Source organism: Dendroctonus ponderosae, unplaced genomic scaffold (genome assembly GCF_020466585.1).
Source record: "Dendroctonus ponderosae isolate FM_Combo_2020 unplaced genomic scaffold, Dpon_F_20191213v2 Dpon_F_20191213_1, whole genome shotgun sequence".
NCBI lineage: Eukaryota > Metazoa > Arthropoda > Insecta > Coleoptera > Curculionidae > Dendroctonus > Dendroctonus ponderosae.
The window spans coordinates 14926625-14949369 of NW_026017110.1; the positions used below are offsets into that span (position 1 = coordinate 14926625).

A 22745-nucleotide genomic window follows, 5' to 3' on the forward strand; every position below is an offset into this window, starting at 1 on the left:
GTCCTACTGTGCTTGCTATTCGTCGAATCGTTAAAAAAATCGAGCGTAATTTCACTTTACACGATACAATACCACCAATGCGACGTCCTACTGCAACCAGTCAAAAAAATATTGATCTCTAGAAGAAGTGCTGCTGAAGTTGCAAATTTGTGGATTCCACAACGTTCAAAAGAATTATACTTTGGCGTATTCTGCGGAAAGTCTCACTTTTAAATTCTTACAAGATTGTGTAGACTGACAAAGATTGGACTTTAGAGCATTTTGAAATGTATGCAGAATTTAGAACATTTACAGGACGAAGCACATTTTTGCTTAAATGGGTTTCTTAATAACAAAAATTTTGATTTTCCAACTAAAAATCATCTTCCAGAAATTCATGAGAATTCTTGGTATCCGGAAAAAGTTGTTGCTTGGTGTGGTTTATGGAGTGGTGGCGTTACTCATCTATTTTTTTTTCATAGTGAACCTGGTGTTTTGGTTACGGTCAATGGTCGGTTTTGCGGCCACTGTGGGAAGAATTTCACTTGGAAAACTTGTGGTTTCATCAAGATGGAGATTTCACCACACTTTGCTAATACCATTGTCACATTATTGGAAGAAAAGCTCGGTGAAGAAGACTGAAGTTCTGATTGTATTCTCTTAGATTTGTTTGTGTGGGAATCTGGAAGTCGTTTTTCTATTAGAACTATTGACGCGTTAAAATTAAATATTGAAAGCTCATGAAGGCGAAATCGAGGTGGCCATTTGGATCATGTGATATTCAGACCATAAATGACGAGACTCAAATATACCTCAAAGTAAAAATAGAAAATTGATCTTAAATATTGCAATATACTTGAAAACCCCTTGCGTTGGGCACCTGAGCAAAGACGAGTTTGTGATTAATTCATTCGAGTGGTGATGAATAACTTTCGCAATAGCTATATGGAAAACTAAGCATTTCCAGAAGAAAAGTAACATTTTAGATTGTAAAATATTCACTTAATTCACGCAGTGAAGATTAATTTCTGAACACCCAGTATACCCGATACTTTAGATAAAGAAGCTCAAATAAATCCTCATTATCTGTAAGCAGGTAAGACAACTAAGCAAGATCTTTGTTCTGAAATAGACGTTGATGCCAAGAGATTTAATATCAAGGCACGCTCAAGGTGTTGTAAAAAACATCGTTTTAAATGTTAACACCTCGCTCGTATGCTTGCTATTTGACCAGTGTAGAAAGAGATGGCCACAGGAGAAAAGATATCTAGATTAGAGCCAAAAATAAAATGAACAACGATTTGAACGAGCCTCACGTCTAAATACCGCGTGCCTTTACTCTGCAAATAGCGTCGTACAAAATAAACGCCAAAGTTGTATCGTAGTGACGCTGTGCGTCGTTTTGAATCGCGTTTAAAATATTGCATTGTCTTTGAATTAATCGTCAATTGAAATTTAAAAACAATAATTAAACATGAGTTTTGTCAAAAAAATGTTTAATAAAATGGGCGGCGGTAGCTCAAGTTTGGACAATCCGGATGAAATCGATGACGATGAAGATTTGAGTGAAACTACTAGTGAAGAGTCTGATGATACTGGTGTCTTCAGTCCGGACTCATTTAGTCCTGCCAACAGCAACAGCGATATGGAAGCGGGGTTGAATGGAATTACCCTCAACAGCCCCACAAGGATAAATAGTGTGGGCACTGAGCAGGGAATTGTTTCTATTGTTGATGGACTCAACTTGAGGAACATTAACGCGGATTGTTCTACCATTTCCAACTTCTTCGGCTACTGGTATGTTTAATTGGAAGCCAAATTAAAATTCATAATCATAGGTGTTTAGCATTATAACAACCAGGTGAGGTCATTTATCCAGGCTTACCCGTATTGCTTTTCAGTGTCAACGTTATTAATAGCCAGTTTGTAGGTGGCTCAAAACATAATATGCAGTTATTTCTCTATGAATTAATCTGAAATTATACTCCAACGTTCAAAATAATAATAATTAATCCTTTATATCCGAAAACAAATACCTTTAGGGAATGGGCCAAGTGATCCTTTATATAATATCCAAAGTAAAATTATTTATTATTATTAAAGTTCAGCAGCACATATAGGTCGGGTTACTTCAAAACGTATTTAAATTAGAATCATAAATAAAAAATGCATTACGTAAGAAAACCCAAAATTTTTTTAAAGAGTAATTCATAATTACATGTGTTCGGTTTTTTATTTCCTTAAGTTAGATTTTACTTTTTTGAGTTGTTGTCTAAGCGTTTTAAAAAAGCCCGTCAGTTATTTATCAGTTACCACTAAGAACACTAACCATTTTGCCAAATATTTTATTTTACTATTACTGATTTCTGAATGTTCCAAATTGGCAATTAAACGAGATAAAGTCGAGTGACAAGATCGCATAGTGATTCGAAATTAAATTTGATGAGAACATCGCTTACTTCCAAAACAGTCGACAGCAAAAGTTTCATTTAATTTACAACCTTTTATGGCTACAGGAATTAGATAACAATTAGATGTAATTTAAAAATTTTTAATACGTGCTTCACATTATAAAGTACACGCAGTCAGGAAAATAAATCAGAGTAATTTATAAAGTTACAATATTACGTTAAAATACATTAATACATAATCATAAATCAATAAAGTGTGATGTGTGTGTCCGTTTCAAGTATTGCATTCATGGATAACTCAAAAATTTCATGTGCCTAAGATTTCAGTGATAAAAAAATGTAAGGATGAAAACCCCAATTTAGTTCAGTAGTTACACCAAATTAATTAAAGTGTAATATACAGAAGATTCCACAACCTGCAATTTGCAAATGTTTTAATGACAAGACTGTAACATATTGTGCAAAAATGTGGACATAACATTTTTATGAAGAAAAGAGCCGCATGATCAAGAGATCATTCTTCTAATATTGCGCTTTGGGCTTTGTAAAAGTTTACGCCCTATAATCACAAATGTTTTACAATAATACAGCTTCTTTCAACGGTTAATTTTAAGCACCCCCCGAAACTGGTTTAGAATATTTTCTGTTATTATTAGATAACGACTTCAGACTGCAGGGTTGTTCGATCAAGCTTTTGACTATGTTCGTTACATGTAACTTTCATCAAATTGCGCATTTTTGCAGAATACTTGTGTGTGAAAATTTGTAAATAAATAAATTCGGGTTTTAACTGTTAATACAGTATCTGCGTCCAATATTTTGAAATTCGAAGCACTAGAACAGAAAGAATTCTCGCTATCAAACCGAGCTAGGAGTATGCAGTATTTTTAATATCTTAAATTAAATTAAATGCGTCGTTAAAATAATTAAAACTGACAAAGATCTGAAAGGTTGGATGGTTTAAAAATAAAAAAAATTTTCAATCTGCCTGAATTTCTATTAAATTTAAGAAATATTCTAAAATCATGACGGTGAGACGCCACCTCAAAGCAATCTTGATATTCTATTACTTTGGCGGTAATACCCTTAACGGCCCAATTTTGTAAATTAATATTACTTTGTAAATTAATTTAGATAATGAAAAAACTGCTTACAAGATTCTAAAATGCCAATAAATAACTTCAAATTATATTATAATATGTAATAATAAAGTGCGTTACTCGATAATTTAATTTATCCAAAAACATTTTGATATTTTTGTCCAATTATAAGTCATTACTTACGTTTTGCATGATATTGATATGTACTCTTCTTATTTAACCCATATTTCAATTTATATTATTATCACAAGAATCAGAAAATCGAATTTATCGCTATTGCTTTAAATTAAAAATTCTGGAAATGAAAAAACCAAGACAGTTTTTTTTAAATGACCAATTTTTTTTCCAATAATTTCAAATGTTTACTAGATGTACTGATTCACTAGAGTGAATGTTGGTAGCCCAAACAATTACTTTCAGTATACCTATTAACTAATTTATGCTATGCGGGGTGATTCAGAAACAATAATAAATAATCATGTGTTTTACACCGATTTTTATTTGTTTCAGATTGTCGTTGCAATTTAAATGCTAACAAAAAATAATTTCTGAACCAAGAAAACTTATAGAATAACCATAAACAAATAGCATTAATTTATCACAAATTTTCGAAAGCATTGTGCTGCAGTTGCGTGTTTATAAATTGACTGGTACAATTATTTTCGCGTTTATAAATTGACTTAGTGGCGAGTTTTAACGACTAATAATTCGCTCTAAAGAACCCTGCAGCATTACTAGAATGCGCCTAGCCACACATACGTAGTATCCATGTTTGTAGGATACACCCACTAGTTCATATATCGCCAAAGACTGCAATCTAAAAAAGAGATCTCACTTTCTTAGATTTTATCCAAGTGGCGATCTCGGTGGCCAAGTTGAAGGTCCGTTTCAGCCAGCCTAGAGATAGTCGAAATGTGTATTCAAAAAAATTGTTGAAAAGTGAAGCACGTGTTTTGTTAATAGATGGTCGAATATCCACAGGAACTTAGTTCAACATTTCATCTAAATGATCTTCTAAACATGTTAATAACCATCTTCATTAAGGTGAATCACTATGGATTTAAAAAATATATCTAAATATTTGGTATTTTTTTATATTTTAAAAATACAGATTCAATGTCCGACAACCATTTCATTCATGTAGTTTATTTGGAAATCACTTAAAATTTTCGAAAAAATTCAGTTTTTGGTGAGTATAAACTTTTTAAAACAACCATCTTCCTTAAATATGTAGATACGATTTCTCATCAGACAAGAATATTAACTTTAATTAATAACTAAATAAATTAATGGCCGTTTTTAGTAACACGAAAAAGATCATCTGAACTGTATATAGGCGATATCCAGAGTGTCGTTTAATGAAGAGGTTTCCTTAAGTGTGAAAAAGTACATGGATAATTAATTATGAAAAAAATGGTAAAATATCTAGTTGAACTCAGTTCAAGATTAGTCTCTAATTTTTATTTCTTACGATTTGTCGTTTTTTGATTTAAAAAAACTCTGATTAGTTGAAGCAATTACTAGCTACCTTCGGCATATCCTGAGCAACAGCGTGCAACATACAACAAGCGAAACGAAATTAAAGAGCATTACAACGAACACTATTTTCAAATAAAGTTTTAATTCTCAATTTTGCAGCCCGACTTTTTTACAATTCTTGTAAAATTGTTTTGGTCTATGTGGTTTTCGAATTTAAAAAATTTGGTCAATATTTTGAAGCTACAAATGAAACAACTGTTAGGTATCTTTTTGTCTACTTTCCTCTAACTAATGAAGCTGGAAAGTTTGCTGTGTTCAAAGCTAAGTATCTTTTCTTTCTAACTTTCACGGCATATTAAACTCACTGAAATATCTGAAGCGATTTCGGCAACGTCGATTATTTCCTTTTTCTCTAAAATGGAAACATTGTGTAATTTTGCGAAAAAACATGTTTCGTATTTATAATAGTTCATAAAGTGAGCTGACAATAATGTTCCCCATAGCTTTAAATATTTGCAGTATCATTAGTTAGGGAACTTCTTGTTTAGGCGGAAAATATAAGGGTAAAATATTATTTGCCAAAATTATGCTATAATATAAAATACAACAATCGTTGATGGGTGTTGACAAATTTTGGCTTTCTTTATTTCTTAATTTGTGAGTTTCTTCTTGTAGCGACTTCTTGAATTGCAATTTGAAAATATATGTTTAAATTTTGATTTTAAAATCCTATCAGTGGCTAATATGGTTAGAATAAAGCAAAAAGTTTAATTTATTTTAGTTAAAATGTAAAATTTCGGTTGCAACAAAAAAAACATTTAATTCAAACCTGAAACACAGGCAAGTTTCAGATGCAAATTATAATTTTTTTTCGAGATCATTACTCGAGACGCCTTCGGCTATGTTTTGTTTGGATTCAAATCTGGTGCAGATGCAAGAGTATTTCATATTTAATTTGAAAGATGAAATGTGTTTTCATCTAGATAGACAACTCTTACTATACTGTGATTTCCCGTAAAAACATTATCGCAGTTATTCTGGTTTATATCACTGCTCTTCCAACTTAGAAGATTTATAGCAGTTCCAAATCTAAGAACGGTTTATTCAGACTGTAGACTAATCTTATTATTGCAATTGATTCATTTTAATGCATCTTCAATTTTCTTCTGCTTCAGTAATTGATATTTCTAAAGTGTAAGTCCCTGTCGAGATATTCTTATCGCCAGTCGATAGAGCCTTTATGGTATACAACTGGTACTCGTGCGAAACATCTAGAAGATATTCTAATTTTCAAAATCAAAACATTTCAAAGTTTAGCATTGCAAACAAACTGGCGAAGGTGCTTATTTAAAATGAAAATAATGTATTAATATTAAGTTAATCAGAGATTCCAAATATTAACTTTGCTTCCCCAATCTGCTTCATACCACCTCAATGGAAATATAGGAACTTTACTTTACATATAAAGTTGATATAGATGGATTACCAAAATATCATCTTAGTATTTTTTTTTTGGTATTAGATTGGTGTTCAAATCTGATCAGAGCACAAACTCTCCAAATGATAAAGCGAATGATTTCCTCAGGATCGTCGGTACAGTTCATACGTACTATATACATATCGGTTCCTATTTCAACATGCAAAAGACTGCAACGATTTCTATTTTTTGATCTGGGTCAGCGACAGGCTCATTCCATGTTGACTCGCATTTAAAATTGTTTATCATTCCAGATTCTACAAATATTTACAGGGATATTCATGATGACTCGATTAGTGAGTTAATTACAAATCGCTAGAAAACACTAAAAGCACAGTTAGAATGAAAAATATTATCGCAATAGAATATTTTAATTAATGTACTTTGATATCCTTTTACCGATTTCCAACACATACATATAATAAAATATATTAGGTCTATTTACAGTATAATAAGATAAATGTTAATTGTAACGATACTTACAAAAAGTCTGAAATATTGTCCGAAAGCGTAGTAAAAACATAATTTTATGAAAAAAACTTTCATAAAATTCGACTGTTTCGAATCCACCATTAAAGTCATAAATATTGGGATTTTTTTATTTCACCTCCTTGTACTTACTAGGAAATATTCGAATAAAGTTTACATTTTTTTAAATTTTAATAAAGTTTATTGCTTTGCTTCATTTATTAATCTTGCCGAAACAGTACTATAAATAAAACGCAGTAACAACGCAGAAATACTATTACTCATATAATTTTAACACACTACTAAAGTTTTTCAAAATAATATGTAGACAAAATAATTTAAAAAAAATCAGTTTGATTTTACTTTGGCCAAAGTATACTTTTAAAAAATTGTGCTCAGATTCTAGCGTTCAGCAATATGTTGATCCAAATCAATTTGAAAAAAAAAATATTAACTTTATACCGTTATACCTTAAGCGGATCTACTGGTAACGTCAGACTATAAAATAATAATAAACTCCTTCTGATTATAAATTTGCGGCCGTGAATCTTGAAGCTACGTTATTTTGGTCTATAATTATTGCGTTTAGCCTGTGGGGAAATGTATATAAAGCAGTTTTTAACGCTATTTTTAGCCCTCTCTTAGCCACATGTTGATAGGTAAACCCGATATTCCATTTTCATTATGCACAATTCTCAGTATGCTATTTCGCAGCGCAATTAAACTAAAAAAATGTTTACAAAATAACAGCTTATCTGTGGAATAATGTATAAGTTAACACTTCATTTAAGTAATTAGGAGGAATGGGAAGTAATAGTGTTGAATTAAAGTCAAGTTTTATACAAAGCGTTCCTGGTCATTGTATGCAAACTACACTAAAAAACACGTTTGTGGTCTTTATTTGTTTTATACGCTTTACGTATCTCGACTTCGGTATTACGGTATTCGGTATTCAAGTAAACTGATTTAAATTCGAAATTCATATTAAAATGATCTTGATTGGACAGTTTTCGAAATATCCGTATTCTTGCTATTGGGGGTTGTAGACTAGGTACTCATATATGTTTGTTCCTTTATGATAATAACTTTATTCCTTTGCAACATATTGTATGTATGTTTTAAAATTTGAATTGATCATATATAGTTCCCATTATGAAGCCAATTTAAAAGCTCTCTAAAATTTAACCTAGTTTGTAATTTATTATTAGACACATTTTCAATATGCTTCTGTAAGTAGAACCTCATTGAACAGCGTTTTTATAGTTTTCCTGCCTGTGGATCTTCAAACTTAAGTGCTCTAGATAGGTGATCTCCATTTTCCAACAATAGCTATTTTATATATTATTTATAATAGCAACAACGAATTCTTTTGGAGAAGCATTTAAAATTATATTTCTTTAGGATATAGTTTCCTTACTTTTGTTCAAACCTTGTGAAGTATGAATATTTAAAAATCAATTTTTTGTCCGCAAAAAGCGCTTAAAATAATTACTTTTTATTTTAAACATATGTATGCAACATGATAAATTTAAAAAAATGCCTTTTTAAACATTTTTAACATAAAAACGACTTTTATGAATTATTCTGCATATATCTGAAAGAGGTGCTAGACTTATTAATAAGTATTGAGTACTGATCGGTAATACTTTATCGGTAAAGACTGCGTTCGACACTTCCTTAAAATAGTTGCACTCGATGATGAAAATATCAGACTTTATGCCGATTACGCATATACGGTCGTTACTATACGTGATTTCACAAAATTTTATTGTGTTAAATGAACCAAATATGAATTTGAGAACTTAGTGGAATTTCTTTAGATCGTTTTTAATTTAACTTTCAATTCCTCGAGTACCTGAGCAGTAAGCAACTATATTTGCTGAGAATTTCACGATTTGTATTCAAGCAGCATATACAATATCGAATCGAATTTTCAATATTGAACTTTGAAGTCTTCTTAAAAATCCACTGAATGGAATAGTATGCAGATACTGTACGACCAACACAAATTAACGTTAAAAATTTAGTACGGAGTGATTCGGGGAGAAATCAATGGAAGAGGTTAAACTAGTCTTGCACATGGTATAAAATTTGTTCGTAGATCGCATCGCTTTCTAGATAAATAGCGATGGAACAAGATTTTTTCCGTTTTTTTTAACATAATTTTCTGATTGAGATAAAATTCACAACACCAATACGTCTTGTAATCTTGAAGGTTTTTCCGCATTAAATTTTTTGTGCCCCAGCCACTCTTCCTTTGTTCCAGAAATTCAAGAGCAGAAATGTTTTGCAATAAAACACCTACACAGGTCTATTCGCTAATTCAACTTGGAAATGTTTGTCTATTTTATTTTCTTGACTTTTGTTTCTGAGATATTTAATGAAATTCGAGACAATGTATTCATGTACTCCATTCACCTAAATTTCGTTTAACGGTACCGTAAACCATGGAAACTCACAAAGATTTGTGTAAACTGACGGTTGTGCAGAATATTTATTATTCATTAGAGGTATTTGTTTTTCGAATTCCACGTTAATTGGACGGTTTATAACTGATGAGAATAACACTGGAAGACTGTTTATTGCAACGCCCTTTATCTCCGAAACAATGCAATTGAACAAAAAATGTTTTAATATATATAAACATTATTCTCACTGTTCTTTCGATTACTGAAGATATCAAAATTAAACCTGAATCACCCTATATTCCTGAAATAAGTGCGTATTTTTGTTAGGCCTCACTATTTAAAAAAAATTACATAGCAATTTCTCACTAGCAGCTGCAATGATGTATGTTGTCAAAAACTGGAAAACCCAGTAAGATTAATATTGTTTAAAGTTAGTAAAAACAATGGAATTGTAACGGTAAACATTTCAGTGGCCTACGTTTACATAGCGAGTTGAGAAATCTCGAAATCAAACTATTCTAAACATAAGAGCTTCCATGCTTTATGCACATCAAGGACAGAATCTAATTTTGCCGGGATTTTCTTTTTGTGACGCCAGTTCCAGCTTCAAGTGTCTCCCACTAAACCTCTTGTCGTCTGTTTTTTGAATCTTGGCAAAGATCTAAGACATTTCGAATATAACGATTGAACACTAAGTTGAGAAAAGCAAAGAACATACTAATGGCACAGTTTTGAATACAAGTGGACACGTCTGAGATGGTCTAAAATTAACACGCGCTTTTTAAAAGATCGGTGTGAAACTTTAGTTTTATTTCGACAATCAAGCAAGTGTGTGCATAAACACGAACCCATATAAGTGACGAACGATGTGTTACCTTTAAGTCGTTAACTAATTGGCTGTGGACAATGTTTAGCTTTTTTAAAAAGTCCCGAAAAGACGACAATGGGAGCGGTAAAAAGAATAAGGACAAAGAAATCAGAGAACATAAAAGTCCTTCAAGTGCAAGGGCTCCACCTATTGAAACTGGAAACCCTATGGGGCAAACTAACGATGAAGAAACTGATGCAGTTGCAGAAGCTGCAAGCAATATGAAAAACATTGCAGATGTTGACTTGCTGAAAACTAGTGGTTTCGATTATGTGGCTCAATCATCTAAAACTGATGAACTGAAAATGAGTATAAATAATCAACCTTCCACACCTGAACTTGCGCCCGAATCCGATTCCATTCCGATGCCAAAAAATGTTGTGAATGCACCTAAAACTATCAGTAGTGAGGTGGCGACATTTTACGAAAAAAATAACGAACAAAACGACTTAAAGATGTGCGATTCTTACGTAAACGGGCGGAAAATAGCCGGAAGTGACGAAAATCGAATCAAGGAACGACGCGGCTCTTGTGTTAAACCATGCGGACATGGCACAACGGCAATTTTACCAAGGAACCCAGTACAGTCTGCTGCCCCTAAAAAAGAAACTCCACCCGCAAGTCCGGTAATGGAAATTAAGAAAACCTTCAGGTACACCGTTAATGGAATTCAAGGAAACGATATAGTTGAGCACGAAGAACCGCAAGATAAGAAGCTGAAGAATGAAACGGAGCCAGGCCATAATGTGGATAAAACCAATATTAGTCTGGATGATCGACTGGAACAGAAAAAGTATGTATTAATTGCTTATTGTTCATAATTGTTTCAAAAGATAAGGTGGCGAAGGTTGGATATTTTAAGAAAAGTGACAAGTGAGAAGCAGTCAGCAGGTTGCTTATGTGTATTTCAAGGACTTTGAGCGCACAAGGAAATAACTAAACCTTATTGAATTGCCAAAGCAACGCTTTTAAAATAATAATACGAGTAAACTAAAAATTTACAAGAAAGTTAAAATCACGACAGTTATATTTTACAGTTTATTACTCGATGTTCATAAAAATGTACTTAAACTAACCGAGTCATTAAAAGCTAATATAGAACGATACAAATAATTATAAATGATTTTCAATGATGTTTTTAGATTAAAGGAAGATATTTTGTCAAATGGAAGTCGGGCTTGTTAGGTTCTTAGATCAGAGAAATCTCGTACAAAATTTTGGTACAGAGCAGTGCAGTACAACGATTTTTCAATATTAGAATGATACACCAATATCTAAAATAGGTTTATGGAAATTTGGGAAAATATGTTAAGTGTGTTAAGCATATTGCGGTATTATTGCAAAACAAACATGAACTGACCTCAAATAATTTTTTCCGAATATTTGAAGCACCGGACAGGCCAAAAGGCCGGAACGAATTATAACAGTTTACAGATATCCAATAAAATACCATGTAAGAACACACAAGTTTGCTTAATGCGTTAAATTTGACAGATACACATGTAAAACATCGTTTTACACAAAGAATGATTTAACAGTTAGAACAGAACTGCGAAGCAGACTGCTAAAATTAAGTCGATACAATTTGACCTAAAATATAAATATTCAATGAAAATAACCTCGTTCAAGAAAGTGTTAGTTTTACCAGCCACCAACAGTTTACATGAATTTATTACCTGAATTATCTTCAAAAACTACGCACATTCCGGATAAAAAAAATAATTAAGAATAAAAAAACTTTTGTTTATTGTTTTATATTAAATTTTAATGAAATTGTTTTAAATTGAAAAACATGTACTGATTTTTTAAAATTTATCAAAAGCACACTGTATGATTTGTAAATGTGTGAGCTTAAAAAGGGTGCCTACTTGCAACTTTCAATTGAACGATTTATTTATTATTACATAAACATAAAGCAAATTTGTATTGCGTTTTTTTACTTTATTAAAGTAGTCGTCAAAGTAATTGAGTTTTTTTTATAAAAAATGTGCCACGTGTAAAGCAATCATCATTATGAGGTGGATATCACGCGTTTGAATGACTCAGGGGATTTTTTTTTTAGTTGACCTTGGTCCAATACCTGCTTTCTTTAACTTTTTTCAATTCCTTCAATTCCTTTGGCGGCTTTTGCTCCACGTAAAGTAGGTATTTTGTACTTCATTTTTTACTTGTTTAAAACTAACAATAGAAGCATAAAACATCCTGTTTTTTAATTCATCAAGGATTCTATATTTCTGAAAACTCTAAAAATAGATTTCCATTTACTGACGTCCGTGCATTCTATTATGCATTCAATTGATGCGAGAAATTAATAAGAGCTGTTTTTTGAGTTTGACCTGGCTAGTGGAAACGACCTGGAATCTCAAAATTAATTGTTATTTTGTCAAATACTGGATTCTGGCTAAAAACCAATTTCAATATTGATGAATTTATTAAAGCTTGGGTATTTTTGAACTGTTTTAATCCATACGAGTTTTGTTACACTCGTATGGTCGCTATCAACATTGTTCGTATTATTACAATTATCATTATTATGTTGAAAATCTTGATGTTCTGCTGATTTGCGGTTTAAAAGTGTTCTAAATTCCAAAGTGAAATGAAAAATAAAAAATACAAATCTATTACTTTTTAACTCATCTGATAAACACTTCTTTTATAAAGCCATTTTATACATCTGATTAAGCGATTCAAAACACTTTAAAGACAAGTCTTTCTTACGTGTGTCTTAAAATTTGTATAAGTATTCACTGGTACAATTTATATTCATACATACAGATAATATAAACGTGAATTTTGTGGAAAAAAATATAAGAAATAGATTTAATTTATATAAAATACAAAGTGTAGGCTCTGTCTCATTTGCAGATACGTTATGAACTAGTAATAATATGTTTTGGTTTTCATTATTACATATGTATTTCAATGTATAAAGGCAGTTTTATTATTGCACTATATTATTAGTTATTACGTGTGTGCATAGAATATAGTTAATAATTTCGTTTTCTACATTTAAACTGATGTAAAGCCTTCGAACAACCTAAAAAAGTTCTCAACAATTATTATTATTATTAGCTTTATTTTGATTTATTTTCCTGACTGCGTGAAATTGTTATTATATTTTTTCTTTCCTGGGTTTCAGTCAAAATGTGAAGTAAAATATTTTCATATCGTTTATTTCATATTTTAACGTTTCGGCGAGACAACATTGCCATCATCAGATTTAAAATTCAAAACAAACCCATAATTGGGAAAAAATTGATTTTTTTTAGGCTTGGCTGTCTTTAAAACCTCACATTTGTTTGATTTGTAGACAATAATTCAAAAAAATATGAAATAAACGATATGAATATTTTTATTTCACATTTTAACTGAAACCCAGGAAAGAAAAAATATAACACTAAACTTATGTAAATGTTGAATTGAAGGTAGTTCTGATTGTTCATTAGACAGTATATAAACTCAAAGAAAGTGAAACAAAAAAATTGGAAGTTGTGTGTTATTGCGCTCAAGACCAGAAGAGTGTCGAGAGTACAGTTTTCTAAAATTTCAACAAAACATCTAAACGGTCATAATTTGCCTCATAATTGATATGAAGTTACTAAAATTATTCAAATGTCATTTTAAACTGTTTCTTCAACATTAGCAACGTATTACAATCAAATGAATTTTCTTTTGTTCAATTTTACTATATCTAATAGTACCATAGTTTTTTTCATGAAACTGAAAAAAATTAAGTAATAAGTATCTAATGTGCAAATTAATGAGACTATCAGAGTAATTAATTTACCATTATGTTTGTCTTGCAATCTGCCCACATCAATATCCTGAAAGCCTGAAAGATCAAATTTTCAGTTTTAAAGCAATGAAAAGGTAACTTTAGCTCTAAAACACTTATTAACACGATTTCCGGAAAATAATCAGGCGTAGAATAAAAACCTATTATTAGTATGTGTAAATAATATTTTTAAAATCAGTGGGTGTACTATGAATCAATTGGCGTCAAAAGTGGCTCAAAATAAGCAAAAGTTGTTTTGCTATAGTGGCATTCGAATCTAAATCTTTAAAATGCGTTGAAACAATGTATGTTCAATTTTGCAAACTTATCCGATTAATCCCAGTTAATTTAAACAAATGTACTGTTTCAAAATAACTTCTAAAATAGAAACCATTAAGTAATAGAAAATTACAGAAGTCATGTTTTTTTCGCGCATACCGTTTGTATTTATAGTTCAAGTTCATGTTTCAAATTAAACGTTTTAAAAATAATTTATCATTAGATGGGAAGCAAGTCGAAAATAACTTGTAAACGTAAGAATGATTGTCAGAAATATATACAGTGCAAGAGTGTCTTTCCAGAAGCACAATCAAAGAAAATTGAAATCAATAATCAACAAAACATTTTAAAATGCATGTGGTTGGTTGATTTAAATCCAAAGACAACGAAAATGAAAATTGCTCGACTATAATATAGTATAAGTACAATAAAGAATGATTAGTATCAGAAAATTAAGAGCAGGACAAAAACACGTCAATAATTTGTCAATCAAATTATAATTTGCTTTTTCGTAGCTTGTTTTGTCTTAAGAGATCCGTCCGGGTCCGAGGCGTGTGTACCTTTGTCATGAATATGCTTTTTTTCCAAGCAAGGAATGGTTAGTTCCTCGCTTAACCCTTCTCTTTTATCCGGGCTTGGGACCCGCAACTTCAAGTACTACTGGGCTACCCAGTCTACCCAGCAGCACTGTAGGCAGAGTTTTTCCCGGATGGATGGAAGGAAGGGGTACTCGTTCCTATACATAAAAAAGGAGACAAAAAGAAATGATCAAACTATCATGGTATAACTCGTCTGAGATATTCTCCAATATCCTGCTGGAAAGAATTAAACCACATACGGAAGAGATTGCTGGGGAATACCAATGTGGTTTTAGATCAAATAGGTCCACTGTGGACCAGATTTTTACCATTTTTATAGGCAAATATCGGAGAAATGCTGGGAATTCGACAGAGAACTCAACAAAATGTTTATCGATTTCAGACAGGTATTCGACATAGTAGGTAGATTGTTGACAAAGTTGTCGCAAGCAATGCAGGAACTTGGAGTCCCAAAAAAACTTATATCGCTGTCAAAAGTAAGAGTAGGACAGAGTCTCTCCGACTCCTTTAGTATCAATAATGATCTCAAGCAAGGTGACGCCTCTCACTTCAATTCTTTAACATACCATTGGAATATGCAATTAGGAACTCCAAAATCGAGGGGCCAAGTGCTATCTTTCATCAAGAGGGGCCCAACCTGCTCTTGGTTTTTTCTGACGATGTGGATGTGATTGGCAATAGCAGGATCAACTTCAAAGGCTCTTTCATAAAGTTCGAAAAGGAAGCAGAAAGGATAGGCCTCAAAATAAACGGAGACAATGCCAAGTATATTTACTTCAGTAGAAATTATCGGAACCGACATAGAGTAGGGCAAAACTTCTTTATCGAGGACTACAACATTGAGCGGATAAGACAATAATATGGAAAATGATTTCAGTCAAGTGGCCACCTCTGCTGGCTCGGCAGTACCTCATTCTGGAACACCAATTTTCGAGCACTTTATTAACAGTTTGCTGGTCTCTTTGAGCGATTTGAGCTTGGATGTTTTGCTTCAAGTGGTAAATTCTCTGAGAATTGTCCGCATAAACTTTATGCTTCAATTTGTCCCAAGAAAAGTAAGTAGTCTAGTGGTGTTAAATCGGAGCTACGCGGTGGCCAATTAACATCACCAAAACGACTAATTAAACGATTGTTTAACTTTGTGCGTAAAAGGCTGATGATAGCCCCGGCGGTCTGGCATCAAGTATTTGTGAAATTTCTGTTGAAAACAAAGAATAGGTACCTTTATTGCCACCAGACTCCTCTTATCAGAGTATATCAATCAAAACCATATCAATATAACTGAATAGTTAGAATCGAAAAGGTTCTGTTTTGCTATGTTTTTCGACATTACCTATACCCAAGCCCTAAGATTATAAGATTTGGCATAATGGTTTGCTTTAAAAAGTAAAGCACAAGTTACTCAAGTTTTTATCTTACTCAAGAGTTACATAAACAACCGCACTTTTCGGATTAAAATTGGAGAAGCACGATCCATATATAAGCTGGTCTAAGAGTTAGTGAGAGAGGAATAATCACTACGTATGCTGACGATAAGCCGTCTTAGCTTCGGACGACGATTCAAACAACGCAAACTACATCTTTCAGTTAGAAACTCATGCGCTTTCTACATGCCGAATAAACTGTACTATGAGTTAAAGAAAATGAAATAAAATGTATTTACATAAGAAATCACGAAGTATCGCATGAGAAATATTTAGCAACAAGCTGCAACTGCTTGTGTGCTCATATCTAATTTATGTCTAATATTGAGATCTTACACATTAAACCATTCTCAGAACCATCCAGATAACGTATTGAAATTGAGTATACAAAACATCCCCTGAACAATGCTGGCAAGCGATGCCAGTCATAGCATTCTATTATTCAGCCTAAACTGTTTTCAAAGTATTTAATGGACAAAGTGTCCAACTAATTAAAAACATATATTTAGAAAAGTTCATTCACCAAGTTTCTTTACCTCAGACTCTAGAAGGAATTTGGCTTGAGTTAGCAATATATTTTTAGAAGCAAATAAAAGAATAATTTGTGACTTTATTTTTAGGAAACGATTCTACGAACTATGAGATTTTTTTACATTTCCGAAGTAATCAGTGCCGTTGTCGATATTTTATTTTATTTTTCCAGCATTGTCGTTCAAATGTGTTGTGAACAACACAAGCAAATGGTTAAATACTGTAAAATTTTAATTATTGCTAAACTGCTAGCATTGTTCTAGTTTAGTGCAATATTAAATCCAAATCTATGTATAAGTTATTAGTCGTTGGAGCAAGCAGCTTTGGAGGGTTAAATTGCCCACAATGCTATTTGTTCAGGTATTCTATAGCCGGTTAATTCCTAAAAATAAACAAATAAATAGCAAAGGAAATGAAGGAAATTTTCCATTCTTTCTAGGAAAAATCTCATTAACCAGGAAGCAAAATTCCAAAGTCAGCTTAACGATTTAACTAAGGAACTGTCGGTCCGAGATGCTGAAGCTACCAAGCTACGTTTCCAGATGGATGAGCTCCAAAGAGACGTATTTGCCAAGTCGGCTGGAATGGATCGTAAGACAATTTATCTTATCTGAAATAGGCTTGCAAAGAATATATTTCTAGGTCTGCAAACTGAACTCAATTCTGCCAACAAAGAATCGGAAATTATCCGCCAGAAGATACGACACTTAGAAAATGAACTAGAAAACTACAGGAAACGAAACGCAGATCTTGCACAGGAGATTGAAAATAAAAGTGATTCGTATGGCAACTATGAGGCGGAAACCCAATCAAAAATTAGTGAACTAGAAGGAGTTATTAAAAACTTACGGATACGAATTGAAACGTTGGAGGATCAAATTAACGAGTTGAAGGAAGAAAAACAACAATTGGAAGCTAAACATGCGGAACTCCAGTCGGAAAGGTTTGTTTAACACTTTATTTTAACTCTATTATTAATATTGAATTGAATCAAGTCTCATTCATTTTGCTATAGAGATGAAGAAAGGAAACGATTGGCAGAAACGCTGGAAACCACAACAAAGCAAAAAGAAGAAATTGAAAAAAAGTGGAAAACCGATTTCGAAAAATTGAGAACCGTTAACATTGTTAAAGAGCAGGATTTGTTGGATGACTTTGAATGGAAATTAAGGGAAGTACAACAGATGTGCAAAAAGAAATTAGATGAAAAAGAAAAATTAATAGAGGAAAGACTGCAGGGTGCATATAAAGAAGCTGAACAGAGAATGGAAGAAGCTCAGAAAATGTTGGGCCAAGTAACGAACAATTAAGCATGACTCACAAAGCAAATTGCACTAATAACTGACTTTTAGGTCGAGGCTTTAAAATCATACGAGACGGAAGTAAAACAACTGAGAAATCAAACTTCAGAACAAGAAAAGGCATTGCAGCAAATGAGAGATCAACAGGCACAGATGATGCAAGCTGAATCCAATCTGAAAAACGAAACTAGAAGACTGCTTAATCTCATAGGTAAGGAACTTCTTGCTAATCCTTTCATTTAAAAAACATGCAAAGTAAAAAATTACTAGAAAACTCACAATGCTTGTGAGTAGTAGTTTCGATAAAGACGCATCAAGAACAAAAAGGCGCACTTCTGCTAACTTTAAGTTGAACGGTCGGTTTCTTCAGCATAAGAAAATTAATTGAGTTTCTTTCTCACACTTTGCGTTCATTGTCTCCATTCGTGGAGCACCATTTAAAGGAATGTTATTCTTTTTAGAAATTGAAAAAGAAAATCTACAACACATCCAAAGAATTCATAGACAAGAACTGTTAGATAAAGAGCGGAAGTTGAAGGATACCCTTAATCAAAAGAGAACTGAGATTGCAATGTATTGGGAAGAAAAACTGTTGACCGAATGTGGTAGATTAAAAGACGAAATGGAGCAAATCCACAATGAGGAGAAGTATATTGCTATGGAAGCTGTGAGGAAAGAAAAGGAAGCAGAGTTTCAAAAGAGACAAACCCAATGGGAGAGCAAAATGCGAGAATGCCTAAAAGAGGTAAGTAGATTATGATTGCATAGTTCTGATTCATATTCGAACTGATATTGACAGAAACTTAACTAATTATCCTTGTTGATTTAGATTGACTCACTGAAGAAAGCATTGGATGAAAAAGATGACTATTACCACGAAGAGCTGATTACCGTAAGGTCCAACACTGACAGAGACATTATGGAACTGAGACGGTTAATGAACAAAATTGATATGACCCACCATGATAACTATGAAAAATTGGCGCTTCAGCACGAGGAAGAACTAGGTAATGCAGGTTATTAAATAATGTTAGGTGAAGTAGTTACTTTTGCCAAATTTCAGAAAAACTAAATGCTGAACATGAGCAGGAATTAAAAGACATAGAGGAGCACTGGAGAAGGAACATGTCAGACGTCTCCTCAAATCTGGAGAAAGCGAAAGAACAACTAGAGAAGGAAGGGCAACAGAAGATGGAGTCGTTGGTGGAACAACATAGGGGAGAATTAGGTAAGCACATTATTGCAAACATTGCAATTACATTCCCTGTAGATTATAATATATATGCCTGAATGGATTCAGTTTTATATATGGAATGAGGATATATCGGATGTACCATTTAGACAGTTGATTTCGAACTTAGCTCCATTTATTTTAAGCCGATCGGACAGTATTGCTGTTTCATAGCGGTCATGTGTGGATCGCATAAACACAGCGTTTCTTGATCTAAGCATGTGCAGATTTCGAGATATGTTAATATCTGGCACCTCAGGATAGGTTTCGTGCCAACTACCTCTCTATAGGTAATAGGGATGTTCGGTATTTAACGTAACCGCTAAAATAACATTGTTCTAAACGTGTAACCTGAAACCGTAGTTACGCTAACCGATTTAACCGTTTTTTTTAGAACCGCCTCATAAAACCGAAACAGCGGTGCAGAATGTACACTTGCATATGAGCTATGAGCAAACAAAGGTCATCCGTAAACATAATTTTTCTGAGCCAGCTAAGAGTCTAAGACATAAATTCCATCACAGTTGAAATGTAAAATAACAAACGTTTTAAGCAGAATGTGCACCTGCATTTAAGCAAGCTGGCCATTTTTAAATATTAATTCAGTCAGAAATAAAATGAAAGTTATTTAAATAGTTATAAACGTTGTAAAGTCGACATATTTTTTTTTGGTGGTTCCAAAGTTAACTCGAGTAATACTTTACGTCCAGGTTTTCCAAACAAGCATTTGTTTATTGTTATTGTGGATTATTTAATGTTATTGTGAAACGAAATGCGAGAGATTATTTTCTAAAGCGGGTGCTGTCATAAACGAGCGAAGAACTAGACTCAGTAAAAACCATCTGCAAGAAAATGTATTCTTAAATGTTAATTCATTTTTAAATTAAAATGATATTTTTAAACATTTTCGCATATAAACCGTTTATTTTATTTAATCACTCTAGTTTATTATCAGTTTTTTTGTTCTTTAAGTAGTTACTCCTGACCCATGTTTTGTTTTTGATTTTCGAATATTTCATTTTAAGTTTGCCAATGTTAAGAATTATGTTTTTACTAAAGGGAATAATTATATATCATCACTATTTCTACTATCATCATCATTATTACTAAGGTGGAAGTGGAACGTTGTAACCGTGTTACTGAAAAATAACCGTGTATTACACCTCTAATAGGTAATAGGTTCGAAACCGGTCCTGGAGGTTCCTGAGATTAGCACATCGCGAAGTCAGCACTTGCATACTTGCATGCATTAATAATGCCAAAATTTTAATTATTCAAAACTGTTTGTTCTTTTGGCTTGAAATATATATTTTACTTTATTATAGTTATGATAAAAAAACGAGTTCGTCAGTTCACTGTTACCTGATTTTTTGAGTATGCAATCTGCAATGTAATTTTTGAATGATTAGGTTTTCTGGTTCATCTGGTCACATTTTTCTAATAGCAGTAAAGCAATAACGTTCCTTCTGAACGCAGAAACAGTGAAATTGCAACCAGAGCGAAATGAAAATACAGTAACGTTCTGTTTACACAGAATGGCTTTATCTTAATAAAAAAAACCGTAAGGAAAAGTTCTCGAACGTGTTGGTATTCGCCTCGTACCAATTATCTTGAAAAATGTGGTAAAAATTATGTTTTGGTTTCCCTCCTTATTATAGAAACAGATCTGAACGATTTTTCAGATATTCTTGAATCCTCAGTTTGCAAGCATATACTTCGACAAACTACCTACACCATTCTGTATGTTTAATATTCAATTCAGGTTTTCAACTAATGAAACTTTCAACTAACCCAATCTAACCCAATTTAACATATGGTTTTCTTTACAGATTCGCAGTGGGAAAATCTCATCCATCAAAAATCTGAAGCCATTAAACTAGTTGAAGACGAGTACGTTCTAAAATACAAAACCTTGGAAGAACAATTCTACGCTCAACAGAAATCGCATGGTTCCAGAGAAATTGAACTACTGAAGGCTATTGATGCTTTGAAAAACGAAATCCAGAGCAAAGACTCTACACTCGACGACCTGCAGAATAATGTGGAAACTCTTGAAGGCGGAGTGCAGGTTTTAAACCAGGAAATTGCGCAGCAAAACAGCGATTTAGCAAAGGTTAAAACAGAGGCTGAACAAAAAGTTAGGCAAGTACTTTGAGCATCTTTATGAAATGTACTTAATTCAATATTGTTGCAAATCGCAACCGGATTATTGTGGGTCTGTTCCATCTATAATCAGTCGGTTAAATACACATTTCCACCTTACTTAAATATTTTGACTGCCAAGACTTGCTGGAACAGGCCTTGTATGTTGTGTGTTATTAAAATCATGTTTTTTCTCTCGATTTTCATGTGTAGCTGTACTAGTGGCTTATCTTCGGATGCACCCATATTAGTATTGGTCTTTCCGCTGATCTCATATATCCTAGCCCAGTCCATTTTTCAAACTGTCCTTTTCATTATTTTGTCCATGTTATACATTATTAACAAAAAATAAAAAAAATAATATATTGGCTAAGTAATCAGAATGAGATTAAACATTGCGAAGAACTTATGTATGTTCAGTAATCATTCATTATCCAATAACGGAATTACTGCATGAATTCAATTAATCATTGGTATATGTACGTGTCTAATTTTGTGTTTAGCATACAGGGCATTTCACGACAATTGGCTGTGAGCTTTATATTATACATTTACAATCGTTTAAATTCTGTCACTTGTGCACCATCGTAGGCAAGCTTGTGTAAGAGTAAAATTTCACAAAAATTCTAGGCACTGTGGAAGTCTATAGAAAAGCTTGTTAAAAAAAGATTGTTAAATGAAACGTTTGCCATCATATATTAATACGCTAAACTTAACTTTAAATAATGTACTTTTGCGTATACCAAAGTCCTGCTGAAATAAAATGACTCGCCTTGTATATAACAAAATTATGTGAAAGTAAGGCTTTTTAACAAGGAATACAACTGAAATTAATTAACGCATTATTCCTTATTATGATATTCTTATCTTTCCTGGGTCTCAGTCAAAGTGTGAAGTACACACTGTTAATGCTGTTTTACAACACAACATGCACACCAAATGTTGCATAATTTTTATTTTAACAACGGATATATATTAGTTAGGGAAACAAATTATCATAAAAAAAAGCATCCAAGAAATGATGCAAATACAAAAACATGCAAAAGCAGTAATTTTCAGATCAGATACCGACAACCTTTACAACAACATTTACCAAACCCTAATAAAGCCATAAGTATCGAACACCCCGTACACTGGTGAAAAATTAAAACTATTTCTGCTTCTCTCTCAATACATGCATACCACTCTCGCAAATGTAGAAAATAATTCAGACAAATTTAAGGTTTCAAGAAGGCAAAGACCTAAAAGAACGTTGATTTTTACCAATCATGAG

General features: G+C 32.6%; 1 protein-coding gene across 4 annotated transcripts in view; it reads left to right on the forward strand.

The window, feature by feature from the left end:
* The window catches only part of LOC109533631 (protein FAM184A), a 55750-nt gene that overhangs the window by 27371 nt on the left and 5634 nt on the right, over positions 1-22745 (forward strand). Inside the window, exons 1-10 of one of the 4 annotated variants that reach the window (XM_048661730.1) lie at positions 9976-10983; positions 17238-17389; positions 17441-17741; positions 17814-18093; positions 18151-18310; positions 18561-18844; positions 18929-19106; positions 19163-19327; positions 21160-21472; positions 21686-22334. In XM_048661730.1, the coding sequence (XP_048517687.1) occupies positions 10229-10983; positions 17238-17389; positions 17441-17741; positions 17814-18093; positions 18151-18310; positions 18561-18844; positions 18929-19106; positions 19163-19327; positions 21160-21472; positions 21686-21824 (2727 nt within the window). In that variant the 5' untranslated portion in view covers positions 9976-10228 and the 3' untranslated portion in view covers positions 21825-22334. Of the gene's footprint in view, positions 1-1317; positions 1777-9975; positions 10984-17237; positions 17390-17440; positions 17742-17813; positions 18094-18150; positions 18311-18560; positions 18845-18928; positions 19107-19162; positions 19328-21159; positions 21473-21685; positions 22335-22745 lie in introns of those variants that run through there. The other 3 variants (XM_048661731.1, XM_048661729.1, XM_048661732.1) reach the window with 3 other exon arrangements.